General features: G+C 36.3%; 1 protein-coding gene across 8 annotated transcripts in view; it reads right to left on the bottom strand.

Moving 5' to 3' along the window:
- ANO5 (anoctamin 5) overlaps positions 1-17,996 on the bottom strand; it is a 102,806-nt gene that overhangs the window by 54,931 nt on the left and 29,879 nt on the right. For 3 of the 8 annotated variants that reach the window (XM_025200372.1, XM_025200371.1, XM_025200370.1), the window contains exons 2-4: positions 16,550-16,594; positions 13,617-13,687; positions 2,814-2,861 (exon numbers count right to left, since the gene is read on the bottom strand). In XM_025200372.1, the coding sequence (XP_025056157.1) occupies positions 2,814-2,861; positions 13,617-13,687; positions 16,550-16,594 (164 nt within the window). The remainder of the gene's footprint in view (positions 1-2,813; positions 2,862-13,616; positions 13,688-16,549; positions 16,595-17,996) is intronic. The other 5 variants (XM_025200374.1, XM_025200373.1, XM_025200375.1 and 2 more) reach the window with 3 other exon arrangements.

Below are 17,996 nucleotides of genomic sequence, written 5' to 3' on the forward strand. Positions count from 1 at the left end.
ACGATACTTTTAACTGTATTGCCGCGCTCATATCAGGCATGAGCTGAAGTCCCAAGTTAGGGCCTCCTTACCCAGAAGCAACCGGTTATAAAAAAAAAAGATGAACTGTGGTACTGGGATTAAATACTGTCTGCCCCTAAAACCAAAGACAACTGCAAGCCTATTTCACATTTGCTTTTGCCCCAGTGGATTTGGGTAAAGGTGACTGGTGATTTCTCCCCGCTAATTGCAATCTAAAATGCACACATATAAACCTTGCTGCACAGCCAAAGAGGATGTATACTAGTTCTGACCACCTTAGTCCCCAGAGTGGACCCAATAACCAACTCAAACAAGTCAGGCACCACTAATTATGAGAGGGGAAGTTAACTGATGGATATAGTATCAACCACAAAATAATCACCACAGAAGGTGCTTCAAAATAAATTACTTTGGCTTTTACTTGGATTCACACAGTGACAGACTGTCATAAATATTTACTAAACATGAACTGCCTACTAAAATGCAAAGAGTTCTGACCTCAAATAAATCAGTCATCTACTCCACGTTTTTGTCTATGTTATAGTAGGAAAAATAAGTTAAAACAAACAAATGAACAAAACATTCAATACAATTTATCAGACGGAGTTGTTATAGCATCCCCTAATGATATAATTCTGACTATAGACAATCCTAGGAGAACTTTAAACTCTAGAGGCATTCATACATGTGCTTTGGAAGTCAGGGGGAAGGCACTTTAATTAGAGCTGCTCTAATTAAATCACCTGAAACATTTGTGTATCAGCATCCCTGTGCTAAAAAATGGTGGTGCAGGCACTTTAACTAAAGCTTGTCAAACGAGGTTTAGTTAAAGCACCACAGCTGCCATTTTTCAGCACAGAGACACTGATACACATGACACTGGAGTCTGCTCGAGTGCAGTAATTACTACGCTCCAGCAGACTCACTTAATCGAGCCTGCTCTGACACACTGTAATTACAAGATCTAATGTGTTAGTTTCTTTCTGTGAAAATATCATAGCAATCTTAAAAGACTATACTATAAAATACCTAGTCATTAATTCATACAAATTAGCAAACCATTCCTTGAGAATACTGAAATACATGCAAATTTAAGACAGAAAAGACTCATTCCATATAGGAATTAGCGACAGCTTGGAAGGGTAAAAACATCCAGTGGCTTAAACCTAAAACCCTTATAGTGCAAACTATGTTTGCTTTTTAATCATTCTTTGTGATGTTTATCCAGGAAAAATCAGCTGCTTCTGCTGAAGAGAATTTTCTTTAACAGAGAGATACTGATTAAAGTTTTGCCATGCTAAAAATACTGTCAAATGAAAGTTATTCCCAAGAGCAAGAAGCTTCTGTATCTGCAATTACATGACATATGCAAATATGGAAGCATTCCACTAAAAATCAGGAGCCAAATTCATTGTTGGTATGTCTGAAATAACTTCAGTGGAGTCATCACACCAGAGATTCATCTAGTATACAAATCTATAGCATATTCTTGCTTTAAGAAATCAATATAATTTAACTGGTGGTTATTACTTTGCCAAGAAAGTGTAATATACAACTTTGTTAATGCTACATGTCTAATTTTGAAAGTATGTTTCATGAAGGTAGCACAGATATATACAAAAGTGCAACTTTGTCCTCCATGTAAAAAAGGTTTTGCTTTTTAGAGTTACAATTTTATAAGCCTTTTCTGTACTTCTACCACAATTCTCTTATATTTTCAAACGAGTTAGAAAGCTGGAGGAGGTGACAGTATATTTTAAGACACATTTTAAAAAGATTTTAAGACTTCTGCTTTAATGTTTAATTCCATAGAAATACTAGCTATGTGTAGGGACATTGAAATAACAAGTAAAAAATGCATTACATGGACAATGTGTTAATATAAAAGACACAAGAGCCCAGTATAAGCAAGCATATGATTACAGTGCATCTCAGCAGTAGTTATCCCTTTATATTACAACACGTTTATTTTATTTTATTTGTTTTATGAAGAAACGGTGTATTGTCAGTTTTACTTGGTGATGAATTGAAAAAATGTTCGAGAACTTTCCCGTCTCAACGAGGTGGCATTTTCAGCCTGTGCATATAATTAAATACAATTACATGAAAAATTTCAAATCACATCAATGTTTATTTTCTAAACCTTTACACTATGCTTTAAAGCAGGGGTGGGCAATTATTTCAGGCAAGGGCCGCTTACTGAGTTTTCACAAGCCATTAAGGGCCTGATAGGCAGCCAGGGGCAGATAAATATTAATTTTCTCAATTTTTTAGGGTCCCTGCAGGCCAGATAGAATGGCCTGGCAGGCCTCATCTGGTCTGTGGGTTGCATTTTGCCCAACCCTGCTTTAAAGCATCATGTTTGACTTTGACAGAGCTCTACAGATCATTATAGTAGTAGAAACAAACCAATGCGTGTTAATGTCACCAGACCAGAACTGGAGCATACACTACACCCATTCTTCCATCAAATCAAATAACTTTATAAAAAAATTAAACTTTCCAGTTTTCTTTGCAAATATTAAACATGTACTGTTATCTATATTGAATTGTATGAACTTTTTGTATGCTTGGTTTATAGATTACAGCCAAATACAAACAAGAGATGTACCCCAATTTCCTGTGAGAACACTACACAGTTTTCACATGTTACAGAAAACATAGTTAACTGCAGAAAAAGAATGGCTTGCTTGAAAAACTGGAAAATTTTGGGGGACATATTTTTTGCATAAAGCAATAGAAGACATCACACAGATCCATGCAAAAAAGCATGAATATCACTTGCTGCTTACCACTTGATGATCAGGAATCAGTAAAGTAGTCTCAGTGCTGCTTAGCCCCTGCCAGTGGCATTACGGGAGAGACATAATGTTGTTAGTGAAGATGCAAGGGCAGCAAGATGTTCAAATAAAACTAAAAGAAACAGTGTAGCTCTTGGTTTGTTATGACAAGCTGTGTTAAAGTGATTGCTGGATTTCAGCCCCAGAAAACAGCGTGCTAAATAAATCATTTCTCATCTTTATTTTCTCAGACAAATAGGCTGCCTGGATTATCACCACTGATTTTTATGTAGCATCGTATACCACTGGTTTTAACAGATTTGTAATTATATAGAAGGGTCTCTTTACAAAAATGTCATCAACTATTTTTCACCATTTCCACTATGAAAATGAGAATTGGTCACTAAATAGCTTAAAGCTGATTACAGTCTACCATTTGGTAAAAGAAAAATCCTTTTTTGAAAGGTTTTCCTACTTTATTTTTGAAATGGTTACAGTAAAATATACGTAACAAATGTCATTGCAATTGCATTCAGGTCCAACTATGATGCTGCTTTCTTTGGTGTTATTTTTCCATGTAATCTCAAAATCCAATGAGCATTTCTTAATCAGAACACATACAATGAGAGAAATGATTTGGTTTTTAATGCAGAGGTGGCAAGTTTAAACAATGAAATATTAATGATACAGGCCCCGATCCCACTCCATCCCATTTCTGCCTGTGTAAATGTTTCTAAGATCAGGTCTAAATAATTGAAAATATCAATTATTTCGAAAATAACCAGAGACATGTACTTGCAATATGTGATCATCTTTCATGTCTTCATTTCATAAATGTTTCTGAATATAAAACCACAACAGACAGATGGACAGAAACAATGGGATCAGGAAGGAAATAAACACTGTACAGCAGCTGAGGCTGAAACAGAATGTGAAAATGTGGCATTTGTTTTGACTATGAAACTAACTGACTCCAGCCAGAGCCAGCCTAGTTACTCCATATTGAACGTTGGTTATTAATTCTTTACAGTTATATTATTTTAATAACATTATATAAGATAAATTTTGGGAAATTCATTGTCAAAATCAAATTAAAAAAACACTGCATTGCTAATCAACAGGAAAAAAAGAATTTTAAAAAAATTAACTGAAAAAACACATTGATTCATATTTTCAATTACTTTTATTGGGAAAAGCGTTAGAAACCCATCCTTATAATTGATCTGAAGAAAACACGCTAGTTATGTCCATGTTGAAATGCTAAGTTAATATTTATTGGCCGTTTCCTTCTCTGTTAATAAATGCATGTTTGGCTATTTTGTTCAGACAAAGACTTAACATATTATCTCCATTTCAGAGTCTTAAACAAGGTTATGTAGATCAGTAGGTTTATTTTGTTTCAAATAATTCTACATGGGAAAAAGAATAGATGAGAAAATACAAATAAACACTATGCACACACATATTAACCTGCTTTGAAATCTCCTAACCTACTCTGAACTCTGTGTTCAGGACTGATCCTGCTGAGGTAGATACCAGCAAAATAACCCCCATTGACTGAAAAGGAATAAGGATCAAGAAGTACATTGAACTGCTGCAGTTAAGATCTAAGTTTTGCTTTTTAAAACATCAACCTCATCCTGTACAATACAAGTTTTGTGAACAATGAAAGAGCCTGTTCTTGCTTTTATTTCATTCCCCTGAGAATGTCAGCCTCTCACTTGAGAAATGCCCTCCTTTTTTCAAATCTCTGCAATTCCCTTCCCTTTTCTTTTGGATTCTCCTTTCTGTACTCCCACTCACACATTTCCTATCTCTTCCATGATTAGCTGTAAATATGGGGTTTAAGTCACATATCAACCTCAATTTTGGGGGCTTCTGTGGCAGTTTTATCCTCTTTCATGAAATCTTTGACTTATTAAAAAAACTCACCTATAAAATTATAATATACAGAACAATAATGAAACACTGTAGGATGAAGCATGCAATAGCATAGACAGGTCACTAGAAACAGTTATATATATAAAAATCATTCTTATCAAGCTGGGGCCAACTCTTCTGCTCCAATACTGCCAGTGTAAAATATAAATATTTTCACTGAAGTTACTGCAGTTAAGCAATGTAATAGTGCTGGACCTAAAATACCCTTTCTTCAAGTACTTAAATTCTGGCATCGTTATTACAGGCAGACCACATTTATCATATGTCACTGTCTGCATATGGTGCCTATCATAAGAGGATTTTAAACCTCAGCAGACAGTCTCTAGACAGTACTATAATACAATAACAAAATATTAAGAATAATGGGGTTATCACAAAGACCCAGCAATAATCTAACTGCTCATCTGGAATTCAAAGACAACTTACTTTAGTGGTAGCAATAGGAGGTTGATGTTGAGTGCACTGAAAACTCCATACTATGGTCACTAACAGATGTTCAGTTAAAGGCATGATGGGATCTGGTCTACAATCCCAACAATCGTACCTCCTACCATGCCAAGTATGCATGGTAGGAGGCGCTAACCACATGTTCAATTTACAGTGAGATTGGAACCAGACACAAAGTTTTTACAAAAAAATACGGCTTATTCCCTGTTTTACTGCACCACTAATTTCATAAATGTGTGGCCAGGTTACTACTTAATACATGGTTAACTGGTTAATAGTGTCTTAAGTGTAACATCTGCCAGGGGCCTAAGTATCCACAATACTCAACAGATATTCAATATTCCTTCTGCAAGGTTTTGTAAATAATTTTTGATATAGCTGTGCAAAAGTCCAAAAACTTTAAAAAAATACAGCCAAATTAAAAATTACTATTTTAAAGTGATCTATTTTCACAATAGCAAAGCAATTTACTATGTGCATTTACTTGAATATAACTGTGTGAATTAAAATATGACAAACATGAAAGCAATGGGCATTTTGATAGTTCCTTCTGATAAAAATAAATTTACTTTGGACAGATGATAAAAGATACTGACCACATCTTATTCTCAAAGAACTCAATGGGCCAAATCCTCATTTAGGGTAAACTTCATTAAATTAGAGCTCTGCTGATTTACTCCAGCTGATTACTTGTTTTAATAAGAATTACTTGTGCTTAGAACCTCTCATGATCTGGCCAATTTAAAAACATATAAAAATTTTAATTTTACAGCAATATCCTGAAAACAACATTTCTAAGACATAAAAGGGCATAAACAATTTGGTGCAAAACTTTGTAAATTGATTCTCATCATCTTCACTCAGTTCTAAGAGGGGGTAATCCTAAACTTTACTTATAAGTGATATTGCCTTCTATGGGTTGAGGGGCTTAATTCATTTTTTTTAAGAGCCTATGTTTACTAAAAACTTGAACTCTTCATGTAAGTTTAGAAAAAAGCACCACCCCTACTCTTTCTAACTCTATCAGAAAGATTCTGAAGATATCAAAGATTCAAGCATCGTTCGTGATTCAATTTCCCACATAGACTCCAACAAATAAAGTCAAGAAAATAATTTGACAAATATCATCTAGTTTGAAAAACCTAAAATTTTACTGGTAGAGAATTCATTAACTATATCAACTTTAAATCACTCTTTTAATATTGTAAAAATCATTTTGTACATTTTTTTTTATCTTTATGTTTCAAGCTAAAGAACTGGAATGCTAAAAGGTCAATGGGTTTTATTTTGTACCATTTCCCAAATTGTGGGTGCAATTCTATCTATACAAATCAGGATGGAAGCATTTTATATTCACTCACAACTATCCTTAGCATACATGAAAGTAATCGGGCAGCATAAAATGCATTAAAGAATCAGGCTTACTAAGGTTTAAAAATCCCTAATTTTCATTTGTTTGAGCACCATGGGAGCTTTCTGAATAATGTATGTATATCTTGAAGTGGGAGGATCCAGCTAGATCTTCTAAGGACTAGTCAAGAATTCTGTTTACAAAGATTACAAAGATGCTATTGGTTGGCAGGACCGTATTCTAACCTAGGCTGCAGCAATAACCAATATTAAATGGCAGGGTAATAGAAGCACTAGACATGGCAGGGTAATAGAAGACTGAAAGCTAGATGAAGAATTCCTCCCCTTTTTGGAAACTGGAAAAATATTCAGCTATAGACAATCCAAGCTGAGTTGTGGGGTTTATAGATATTCATGTGAGAATTGCTGAAAGAAGAACATTTTGTATATCAAATCCACATAAACATTGCTAGTTCAATTCAGATATTACAGATTTTTCATTTTCCTTGTATGACTCAGAAAAGAAGCAAAGCAGGGAGATGCAAAGAAATGCCAGTATAGAGTGCAAATGTAGAAAGGTTGTAAAAGTAGAAGTGAACTAAAGAAGGAAGCAAATTTCTTAAACATATATCTATTTAATGACACTCACAGTTGCTTGTTGAGTAATATTCCTTTGGCTGTTGCTTTATATATCATAGGAAATACTTCATTTTGAAATCATATTTTATTATTGTTGGGTTTTTTAATTAAATCATTTCTGAATAAAAGCACTAGTGTAAATTACAGAGAGAACTTTCACTTCAATAAAAAAGCAAAAAATGCACCACTACTTCAATGATACAATTTAATTCCTGTCTCTAAATTATTTTGCATTGTGGCTTAAATGAGATCATTATTCTTCTACTGTAACACTAAGTGCAAAGAGAATGAAATTCCAGGAAAAGGCAGCTGTATGGGATGAAAGACTCCTTAAAAAACAAAACTGATAGGCCTGTCACCAGAGCAGATCAACAGAACAAAGGGTGCACTGCCTGCCAGGAGCTGAAACAGAGACTTCAACCTGAGGCTGAAAAGGTTCCTCATTGGAGTAGAAGAAAAAGCCAGTGTTTGTCCACAGCAGGACAGATGACACTGCCAGATTACCACTGAAATATATCAAGAATTCCAGGCTAAGGCAGGCACAAAAAACAGCAATAGGGGGCTTAGTAACATACTTTCTAGGCTAGGTACAGACATTCAAAAAGCCTGAGGCAGAATCAGTCTAAATTACGCAGTTTTCTATAAGCAACATAGTTTAGATTGGTAGTAAACACAATACACATTCACCCTTTGGTGAGCAGGTGTAAATCTTCGACTGGGTTCCACCATTTTTAAACCAGTCTGTGTGCTGAGCTTCTCTTCTTGTATGGGTCTAGACTGGTTTCCGATCACTTATACCAGTAATGTCTGTACCTGGCCATAGTTTTGGACATAATAGCTGACAGAGTCTTTCCTAAATAGACACTGAACCAACAAAAGGTGGCTTTGGTAAGTAATGAGGGAAGAACATAAGAACCAAGCACAAAAAATATAATCCTATGCTGTGGGGAGATGAAACAATTAAACTGATTTAAAGGATGGTGACTTACCATTTATGAGTACATTGTAACTTCTGTGCGGCTGCTGCTACCTACAGTAAAAGGAGACTAAATCCAAGCAGTTTATCCCATAAAGAATATCTAACAAAATACCTTGGTTTAGCTTCCATTTACTGTGGGAAAAGCAGACTTAAAAAATAAATTACAATAAATAATCTTGAAATCCAGCAAATCAACCCATCCCCTTCTGAATCATTATAACTGTTTCATCTTTCCAAAACCTCAATTATTATTATAATATAGTTTATTATCACAAATAGGATAGCCTTTAAATTAACTGAAAGTATAAACAAAAAAAGGTAAATAAAAATGGGTTTTACTTTCAAAATATTAAACTTTGGACAATTAAACTTTGACAATTAAACTTTGGAAAATTAGGCAAAGTGGGGCTGCCATAATGATGGAAACCAAAGTTAAGGAAGATGGAAGATGGAAACCAAAGTTAAGATAATACAGGCATGGCCCCAAAACTAAACACTATGCCTCAGTTTTCAATAAGGATGGATATGCAGAAGTGGTAGCAAAGGTAGAGTAGCTAAAGGACACAAATGTATAGAAAATAAATTATCACATCCAAGGCAGCTATAACACTCAAAGAGCTTAAAGCATTCAAATCATTCAGGGGTAGCTAAATAATCTCCATTGCAGAATACTGATCGAATAGTAGTAATATTGTAAGGCTGGGGACCAGGATTTTTAATAAATATAAAATTGGTGGTGGTACTATAACACTACAGAACAGGAAGTGTAGTACCTATATTTAAGATTTGGAAACAGTAGTGTGGTCAGCTATGGACCCTTTATTCTGACCTAAATATTATGCAAGACTCTTGATCCAGTTTTGTAGGGAAGTCATGGAGGTAAATGGAAAATTGGATAAATGGAGCACAGGTTTAGCTAAAACAGATTATGCCAGAGTAGGCTAATAATATTTTTTGATAGCATAATTATTTTTCTAAACAAGAAAAATGCCACTGATCTAATCTGTACTTCAGTACAGCATCTGATTTGGTGTCACATGGGAAACTATTAGTTTATCTGGAGAAGATAGGGATCAATGAGACTATATACAATGACAAAGCAAATGCTAAAATACTGTGGTGAAGAGCAGTGAAATTCTGGAGGGAGTTTACTAGTAGAATTCCTCAAGGATAAGTCTTGGGACCCACCTTTTTAATATTTTCAATAATGATCTTTGCACAAAAAGTAGAAATGTGCTGATGGCACCAAATGAGAAGACTGTCAAAACAGAAAGGGTCTAAATATCACAGAGGAAGAACTGGATAACCTTCAGGTCTGGAGTAACAGAAATGAGAATGAATTTACTAATACAAAATCTAAGGGCATGAACATAGGAATTAGTAACAAACGTTTGGCTTTCACCTGGAGACTCATTAGTTGGCAATAACAGAAGAGGAGAAGGACCCATCAAGGATAGAAACACTATGAAATACCAATGCAATGCAACTGTAAAAAAAAGCAAATATATTCTAGGATGTAATGGGTGAGGTATTTTCAATAAAGATAAGGAAACACTGTATTTACTCAAATGTGTAAGACAAGGTTTTTCCCCCAATCAGAAGGGCAGGGGGAAACCCTCACCTTATATTCGTATACAAAGTGGAGGGAGCAGTAGGTAGCTGCTGAAGTTCTAACTCTGGCCCTGAGCCTGGGTCAGGGCCAGTCAGACCCACAACAGCCTCCTGCCTGCAATTCCCCTCTGCCCCCCTGCCCACTCCCTACCCTTCCCCTTACTGTCAGGCACAGCTCAGCTGTGGCTCAGGATGGGGTCTCTTGTGGACACTGTTGCATTGCTTGCCTGGGAAATCAGCAGTGCTGCATGAGTTAGGCAAGGGCTGAGCTTCCACATGCTGTGGTCTGGGACGGAGCAGCGTCTGACAATAAGAAGGAAAAGGGAAAAAGGGAAGAAGGGGCAGAGACTGGGAAGATGGGCAGAGGCTGTGGGGAGCTGGGGGTGGGAGGTGTACGTGGCCAGGGGGGCAGGAAAACTGTAGGGTGAAGGAGTTGGTGGGCTAGAGGGCAAGGGAACCACCCGAGCTCCTGTCCCCAGCCACTGCTTTCCCTGCTGCAGGGGAGAAGGTGGAGGTGGAATTCAAGACAAACCTTCAATAATTAGATTCTATACCTGGACAATTATAACAAATGTATATATTTTGCATATACAGAATCTAATTATTAGGTGATTGTCTTATAGTCGAGTAAATAAGGTATTACTACCTTTACACAAGACACTGGTTAAAATTTTTCTGGCATGCTCTGTACAAATTTAATCACCCATGATTAATACAGATGGATTCAAAACAGGAAGAAGGAAGGGCTACTCAGATGATGATGGAATGGAAAGCCTAGTTTATGAGTGGAGGCTAAACTAAGCTTGGTTTCTTTATAAAAACAAAGGCTAAAAGAGACGATTGCTTCATCTCAAAGAATCAAACACTAGGGAATAGAAAAGCTATTTAAACTAAAAGGCAATGTTGGTGCGAGAGCAAGTGATTGATAGTCATCCATTCATAAATTTAGATTGAGAATCAGTAAGAGGTTTTGAAACATTAAGATTGGGGGGTTCCATGCCAATCTTCCAATTGAAATAGGAGAGGCAAAATATAAAAGGATTTGAAATGAAGACTGATAAGTTTTTTTTTGAAAGGGGTTATCTGATGTGGCTGTCTACCAGGAGGCTGTGCTCTAACTCAGGAAGTCCTTTCAGTTCTATACTCTGTAGAACAAACTGTAAGTTAGCTTTCAGTATGGAGGTATTTCATCACATGCTCAGCAGACAGAACAATCAGTCTATTACTGCTCAGTCCTTGATGGATATTGTTTCATTCCTGTGGCGTACAGCATGTATGAAAGTTCATTCCTAGTGTAAATATTTCTCAAGTTACGTCATCAGCAACCCTCTGGTAGTTAGACGCCCCAAGCTTCCTCTCAAAATTATTAAATCATCAGAAGAAATTAACAACATCAAGAAAGCATATCTTCTTAAATGTTTTGTTTCTAAAGTAAATTTTAAAAGTATATAAAATAAGTAAAATGTAGAAAATACATGTTCTTCTGTTATTTTAACAGGTGATATACGGTACGTACAGAGAAGAGAAATATGATGAGCTAACAGCTACTGCTTACTTTTGTTATCTCGTTACATGAGACTGTCCTCTTTATCCTGAAGAGACAGTTTATACATATAATTTAGATTATTTTATTTCTCCTCATGAGCAGCTTTTTCTCAACAAATCATGAGTGCCAGACAGATGCAAGTCAGTTGTTGTTCCTTTACCAAGCCAGTGACAAACGCAGTCATAAAATAATGCTGTGCTTTTTCAGGAACACTGTTTTCCCAGTTGCCAAGGTGCTGTATTGTGATTTTTCTCTCATATTAATATCACATACCATTGACAATAATGGCAAGCAGTGCTTAGTATAACAGTATTCTGCAAGTTTTGAGATCTAACTGTGCTATTACATAGGAACATAATAATTTCCATTTACTGGGTCAGACAGCAGGTCCAACTATCTGGTATCACACAGTGGCAGGGAGTAGATGCTGAAAGGGAGAGTGAACTGGGTATGACCAGGGTTTTTTCCACTGTTCCTCTCTCAATTGCAACCATCAGCATTTAAGGTCTAGGAAGCTCAAATTCAGAGACTGTATCCCTAACTCCCATGATCAATACCTACTGATGCCCCTTTCCTCCACGGATTTGTCCAGTCCCTTTCTGCATCTGGCTAAACTGTCATAACATCTGGTGGCAATTAATTCCACCCTTTAATTACACTCCATGTGAAAAAAGAACTTCCTTTTTGTTAGTTTTAATCTTGCTACCTACTAACTTCATTTTCTGACCGCTAGTTCTTATATTGTGAAAGATAGTAAATAATAAATTTCTTTAAGTTTCTCCATTTTAATATTTTGTAAACCCTTATCATGTCCTCCCTCAAGCATCTCTTTTCTAAACTGAATAGGCCTGAACTATTTAGTCTCTCTCCATATAGAAGCCCCTCCCTGCCACTAATCATCCTTCTTGCCCTTCTTTGTACCTTCTCTAATTGTTCTATATTCTTTGTGAGGTGTGGGGACCAGAACTGGGCACAGTATTCAAGATGTGGATCCCCCTTGGATTTATAAGGGACCATAATGATACTTTCCATTTTGTTTATAATTTCCTGCTTAATAATCCTTATAATTTGATTTGCCTTTTTGATGGCAGCTGAGCATGGAGCTGATGTTTTTAGTGAATTGGCCACAATGACTCCCAGACCTCTTTCTGTGTGGTAACAGCTAATGTAGAGCCCATCATAGTGTAGGTATAGTTGGGGTTATTTTTGCCCAGATGCATCACTTTATACTCATCTACATTGAATAGCATCTGCCATTTAGTTGCCCATTCACTCAATCATGACAGATCTTTCTATAATTCCTCATAGTCCACCTTGGTCTTTACCACTTGGAATAATTTTGTGTCATCTGCAAATCTGGTCACCTCACTATTCACCCTCATTTCCGATCATGACTATGTTAAATAGCAGCAGCCCCAAAACAGGTCCCTGGCAGACCCTGCTGTTTACTTCTTTCCATCTTGAAAATTGGCCATTTATATTCACACTTTGCTTTCTATCTTTAAACCAATTTCTAATCCACAAGTGAACATTCCTTGTGAACCCATTATTACCTTAGTTAAGAGCCTCTGAGGGGGACCATGTCAAAGGCTTTTGGAAGTTCAACCATACTATGTCAACTGGATTGCCCAATCCACTTGCTTATTGACAATTCAAAAAATTTGAGTAGGTTGATGAAGCATAGTTTCCCACCAAAGCCATGTTGATTGGCCCCCAGCAAGTCAGGCTCATTCATGTGCCAAACAATTCATTTTTTAAATTATTGTTTCTATCAGTTTTCCAGGAACAAAATACAGGCTCACCAGGCTGTAGTTCCCTGTCTCTTTTAGAGCCCTTTTTAAATATTGCAATCATGTTGGCAACCCTTTAGTCCTCTAGCCTTTAGTGATAAGCTGCATACTACAGTTAGGAGTTCAGTCATTTCCGATCTGAGCTTCTTTGGGATGCTAGAGTAAATGTCATCAGGTCCTGGTGATTTGCCACTGTTTAGTTTATCAATTTTGTCTGTGACCCCATCTACTGAAACCTCATTTTGGGTCAGCGACACTAACTTGTCCTTGGAGAGGAGTGGTTCTGATGAGGGAATGTCCCTAACATCTTCCACAGAGATAATATTAAGCTAGGATTTCCCATCACAAACCTGGTAAAGGAAGAAAACTTCTTACACAGTTAAGACGACATGGCTTTAAATAATAATATCTAAAAGTTTTATTATTAGCCAAGTTTAATCGTATCTCTACCTTCTTTCTATGTTTGGAGTTCACAGTCTTGCAAAATAAATAGCACATGCACTGCACCTTACCTCTGAGTTGCCTGGAAGTTCTGATTCTGTGTTTGAACTGCTTTCATATAAAGGTCCATTGCTATCTTCTCCTAAAAGATATATGGAAAATATCCATATAAGTATGTGTGTATTTCATATTTAAAATCTTTCTGGTATGAAAATAAAGAAAAAAATTCAAGACATTAAGATAGAAATAAAGCATTTACATTAAAAAAGAATCAAAAGCCACATCTGGAAAATAATACTCAACTTAACAACCAAGATAAATCTCTGCAAATCATTCCTGAGACAAATACTGACAGACAAAATGCACTCCAGTTCTACTAGCTAGCTGTAACCTTGCAGTAACAGAAACAAATTTAACTGTGATAAATGAATCTGTCAGAAACCACATTTTTCAGAAGATAAAATTCATTTTTGCACTGAAGGGTCACACGCTGAGAAACTTGATGCCTGAATTCTGAGCATTCTATTTTCCCACAAGTTGTTTGCTAGAAAGTGAAATAGGTCTGTCTTTGTTAGCGAATCAATAGGGTATAGCTCTGAAACTTCCCAAGTGGTCTTTTTGCATTACAGATGTCTGCATAATGGAGATATGTTGGGAGAATCAGGAGGGATAATGACAGCTCAGATTACTAAACTTCCTGTTGTTTAAAATAGAAGACTCTGTAATGTTACTTTAAGATTGGCACTTATACCTTGTATTATTTACCACATGTACACTGATTTAGACCATGATACTAGTGGTTGGAGTTAGTATCAGAGGCTGTCCACTTGTTGATTCACATGTGGTTCACCTTTTTGAACCATGCTAGCAGGATGACTGGCTGTGTTTTTTCTTGTTAGAACCTCCCCAGGTTCGGCTATGAAGTACTACTTTTGAATAGGAGTTACATTGGCCCCAACTCTAGTAAGCCTGTTGATTATTTTTCCCCTATTCAAAGGTATTTTATTTAATAGATTTTAAATGGCTGCAGACTTCAGTCAATTTTTTTGTCTGTTCAGTCTTCATTCTAGGAGGTAAAAGTGAATAAAACACATTTCCTAGAACTCTCTTATACAAAAATATGTAGTAAAATATTTTATAATAATAACTGGTATTTTATATAGAATAGGCATTAGTTATTTAGTGGTGTCCTTTTGTCAAATAAACATTTTTCCTATAATAGGGAACTTTCATGCAAAAGGTTAGTATAAGAGTTTATTTCTTCTGTGCATGGAAAATATGCTTTCAAGAAGAACATGAAAATTATTTGATCCAACTGCTATAGCTACTAGAGACAGGATAGCACCACTTATTTCTTCTATTTCTATGAATATACATGTGCCCAGAATCTAATTTTCAGGAATCCTCAGCAGCTGCACCTTCTATTCATCTGAATTTTGCTGTGAGTACTTAGCACATCTACAATCAAGTTCATCTGGCTTACTACCAAATGAGAAGATATGTAACAGACTAACATGTATTTTACTGACTTGCAAAAGATTGAATGAAAGCTCACATGAAATACTGCTTTGTCATTTTTTTTTCCTTTTCACAAATAGTTCAGTGCTTATTTATTTTTTTTACTCCACCAGTGTAGTAAGCAGGAAAACTATACTTCTAGTACCCATATCTGATTTGCCAAAATCTCCTCTGGCAAGGCAACGCTGTACTGTTTTCTCCAAAAGTTATGATAAGCAATACGGTCTAAAAAGAATTGAATTATTTTAAGAGGAATTTGCTCTGAAAGTGTGTACATAGACATTTTTAAATTTGCCTTTAAATCAAGTTCTTCATATTGTCACTGCTTATCTAACATGAAGAGATATCAGACCACAGACACATTTATTATAACATCCAAATTTATCCACAATTGATGTATGCAACTTTGTAATGGCAATAATTTGCACGTACAAAATGTATATTTTAAATATTTTTTTTAGAAATTGCACACAGAGGCTTTATTTGAACTCCCATATTTGCCTATCTGTATGTGCATTTTTGTTGGTGCAAGTTTAGAGGCTGCTTTTAAGACATTTTTAAAAATGTCAATGTAGAGTTTAACGTTGGATTAAGTTCATTCTTTCCTACCTCACTAGCCTTTAGGTATCATTTTGAGGGACAGGTGGAACTGGTGGGTGCCTAAGATAAGCTGCTATTTCAAAACAGCAGTAGCACTGGACTTAGAACTAGAGACAAGGAAAAAAAGCTTTAGCACAGAACTTTTATTTCTATACATCTCTAGCACAGCAGAAATACTTGGCACACAAAAGAAAACAGAACTGCACATGGGACATACTGCAATAGAGAAGTGTGACTGCTTGATAGTCGTTGATCAAAACTACTTAACATTAATGTAGTGAGATCCATTTATATGAAAGATAAAGGTGTCCATGTCAGAAAATGCATAAAGGGATACTGCATCTTCAGTCAAGTCTCTGATGGCAGCCTTGACAATAAGGATGATCCTGCCTCAGGCAGGGGATTGGACTAGATGACCTCTTGAGGTCCCTTTCAGCCTTTTTTTATGATTTCATGATTTTATATTATGTACAACTGTATGTAGAAGTGATCACTGAACATTAAATTCAAGGGAAACCACAGCTCAGATGTTTTATGTTGAACATATCTTTTAGTTATGTAGCTGAGTACATATGATGGGGAAGAGATGATTTTCACTATTTCTTTTTGGCAACATCTTTATTGAAACAAAAAACATATTTTCCAAATAGTTTTGATAAAGACTCTTTCCTTCTCTTTCCAATCAGTAATTTATATTGAATGTGTGAGTTATGTTACATACCTAGTGTGGTTCCATATATCTTGCACTGAACTAAGATCTGATTGCATGCAATATCCATGAAACTATTATTCTGAAGTCTGATTTTCAACCGACTTTCAGCAGAGAAGTAAACAGAAAGGACACGCATAGAAAGGGAAGAAGACACAATACTTGTTAGTACTATACCTGCTGACCTCGATGGCTTGAAGTTGATAAGAATCACCATATTGTCTTTAAGGGAAAAAACATTAAGAGTAAGAACCAAAAGCCTGCTAAAGTAGCATCCATTTTAACACAATCTATTTAAAAGATCCCTTTTCTGCTGCAGTGGAGAAAACCATTATAACTAAAACACGAGAACTTCTTAGACATAAATGTCATCTTTATTATAGGTGGAACTCTTGTAATGGCCATGCGGTTTATAAAGATATTTAATGTATACCTTCTCTTTCACTCTCTTATATAGGCAGATACTTCAACAATTTAAATATCACGTGACCTCCACCGCAGAGGAAAGCAGTCATAACTTCACTTTCATTTGCCAAAGATAACCCGAGAAAATGCATTTTTGTATGCACAGAGTACTTCAACAGTACTGTTCTCCACTATATTTCAAAGTTATATATTGCTGTTCAACTCCAGATGGTCTAATATGGGTACCCAGAATCAATCACAGAATAAGCCACATTTACAGATAGTCTACTTGTAAATATTAATATATATATTGTGGTCCGCTATACTAATGAACTAAAAGAACTGACTAAACTGACTTTTTCCTAGTGCAACCTTTGTCTCTGACCCTTCAGTAACATACATGTCTAAGAACATATACCTACCAAAAACTTACAGTCCCAGAAGGCCAAGCCCTCAAACACTCCAAGTCACTCCATACAGATTATCTATTTCCTGTGTCCTAGGGCACTTTGGACAAGCTAATTAGCCCTTGCTCTGAGCATGCAGAACCTTGCAAATGCAGTTATACTGCTTTCAGTTCATCAGGTAGCATGTGCAGAATAGTGCAGCATGTTTGAAAGCGGTTTTAACTGGTAGAGTAGAACTGTAAGACTTGATAGCCTAAGGACCTCTGGAAGTCAGTCAGACTTGGGCATTTCTGAAAATTTTACCGTGAATAGTTATGTTCTTGTCCATGCTCACGTTGCTAAAACTTACTTCTGGAATATTAGGGCTAGGGATAGACATTACACATAAACTGATTTAAGTGATCAAAAACTGATTTAAACCTGTAACAGAGCCAATGTTCAGTGCATATAAACCAGTTTGAAAATGGCTGAAACCAGTTTGAGATAAATCTGACTGAATGTAGTATCAGACTTAACTGATCTGGCTCAAACCGGTTTATTCAATGTCTGTCCCAGACCCCTTGCTGGTTTAAGTTAAATCAGAGTCCCCCAGCATCCCAGCATGCTCTCTGGGCTGGGCAGGGTTCTCTGCTCCACAGCAGGGCTGACCCCTCCCCTTTGCTCCTTGGATGGAGCTCGGCACAGACTTGCAGGCTGTAACAGAGCACAGGGTCTAACAGGGGCCTAAATGACAGCTAGGCAGCCTGCATCTGCCTGCAATGCCAATTAGGCAGAGTGGCCTGATTGGATGCAGGGCCCAGCTGTGCTCTATA

Source organism: Alligator sinensis, unplaced genomic scaffold (assembly GCF_000455745.1).
Source record: "Alligator sinensis unplaced genomic scaffold, ASM45574v1 scaffold165_2, whole genome shotgun sequence".
NCBI lineage: Eukaryota > Metazoa > Chordata > Crocodylia > Alligatoridae > Alligator > Alligator sinensis.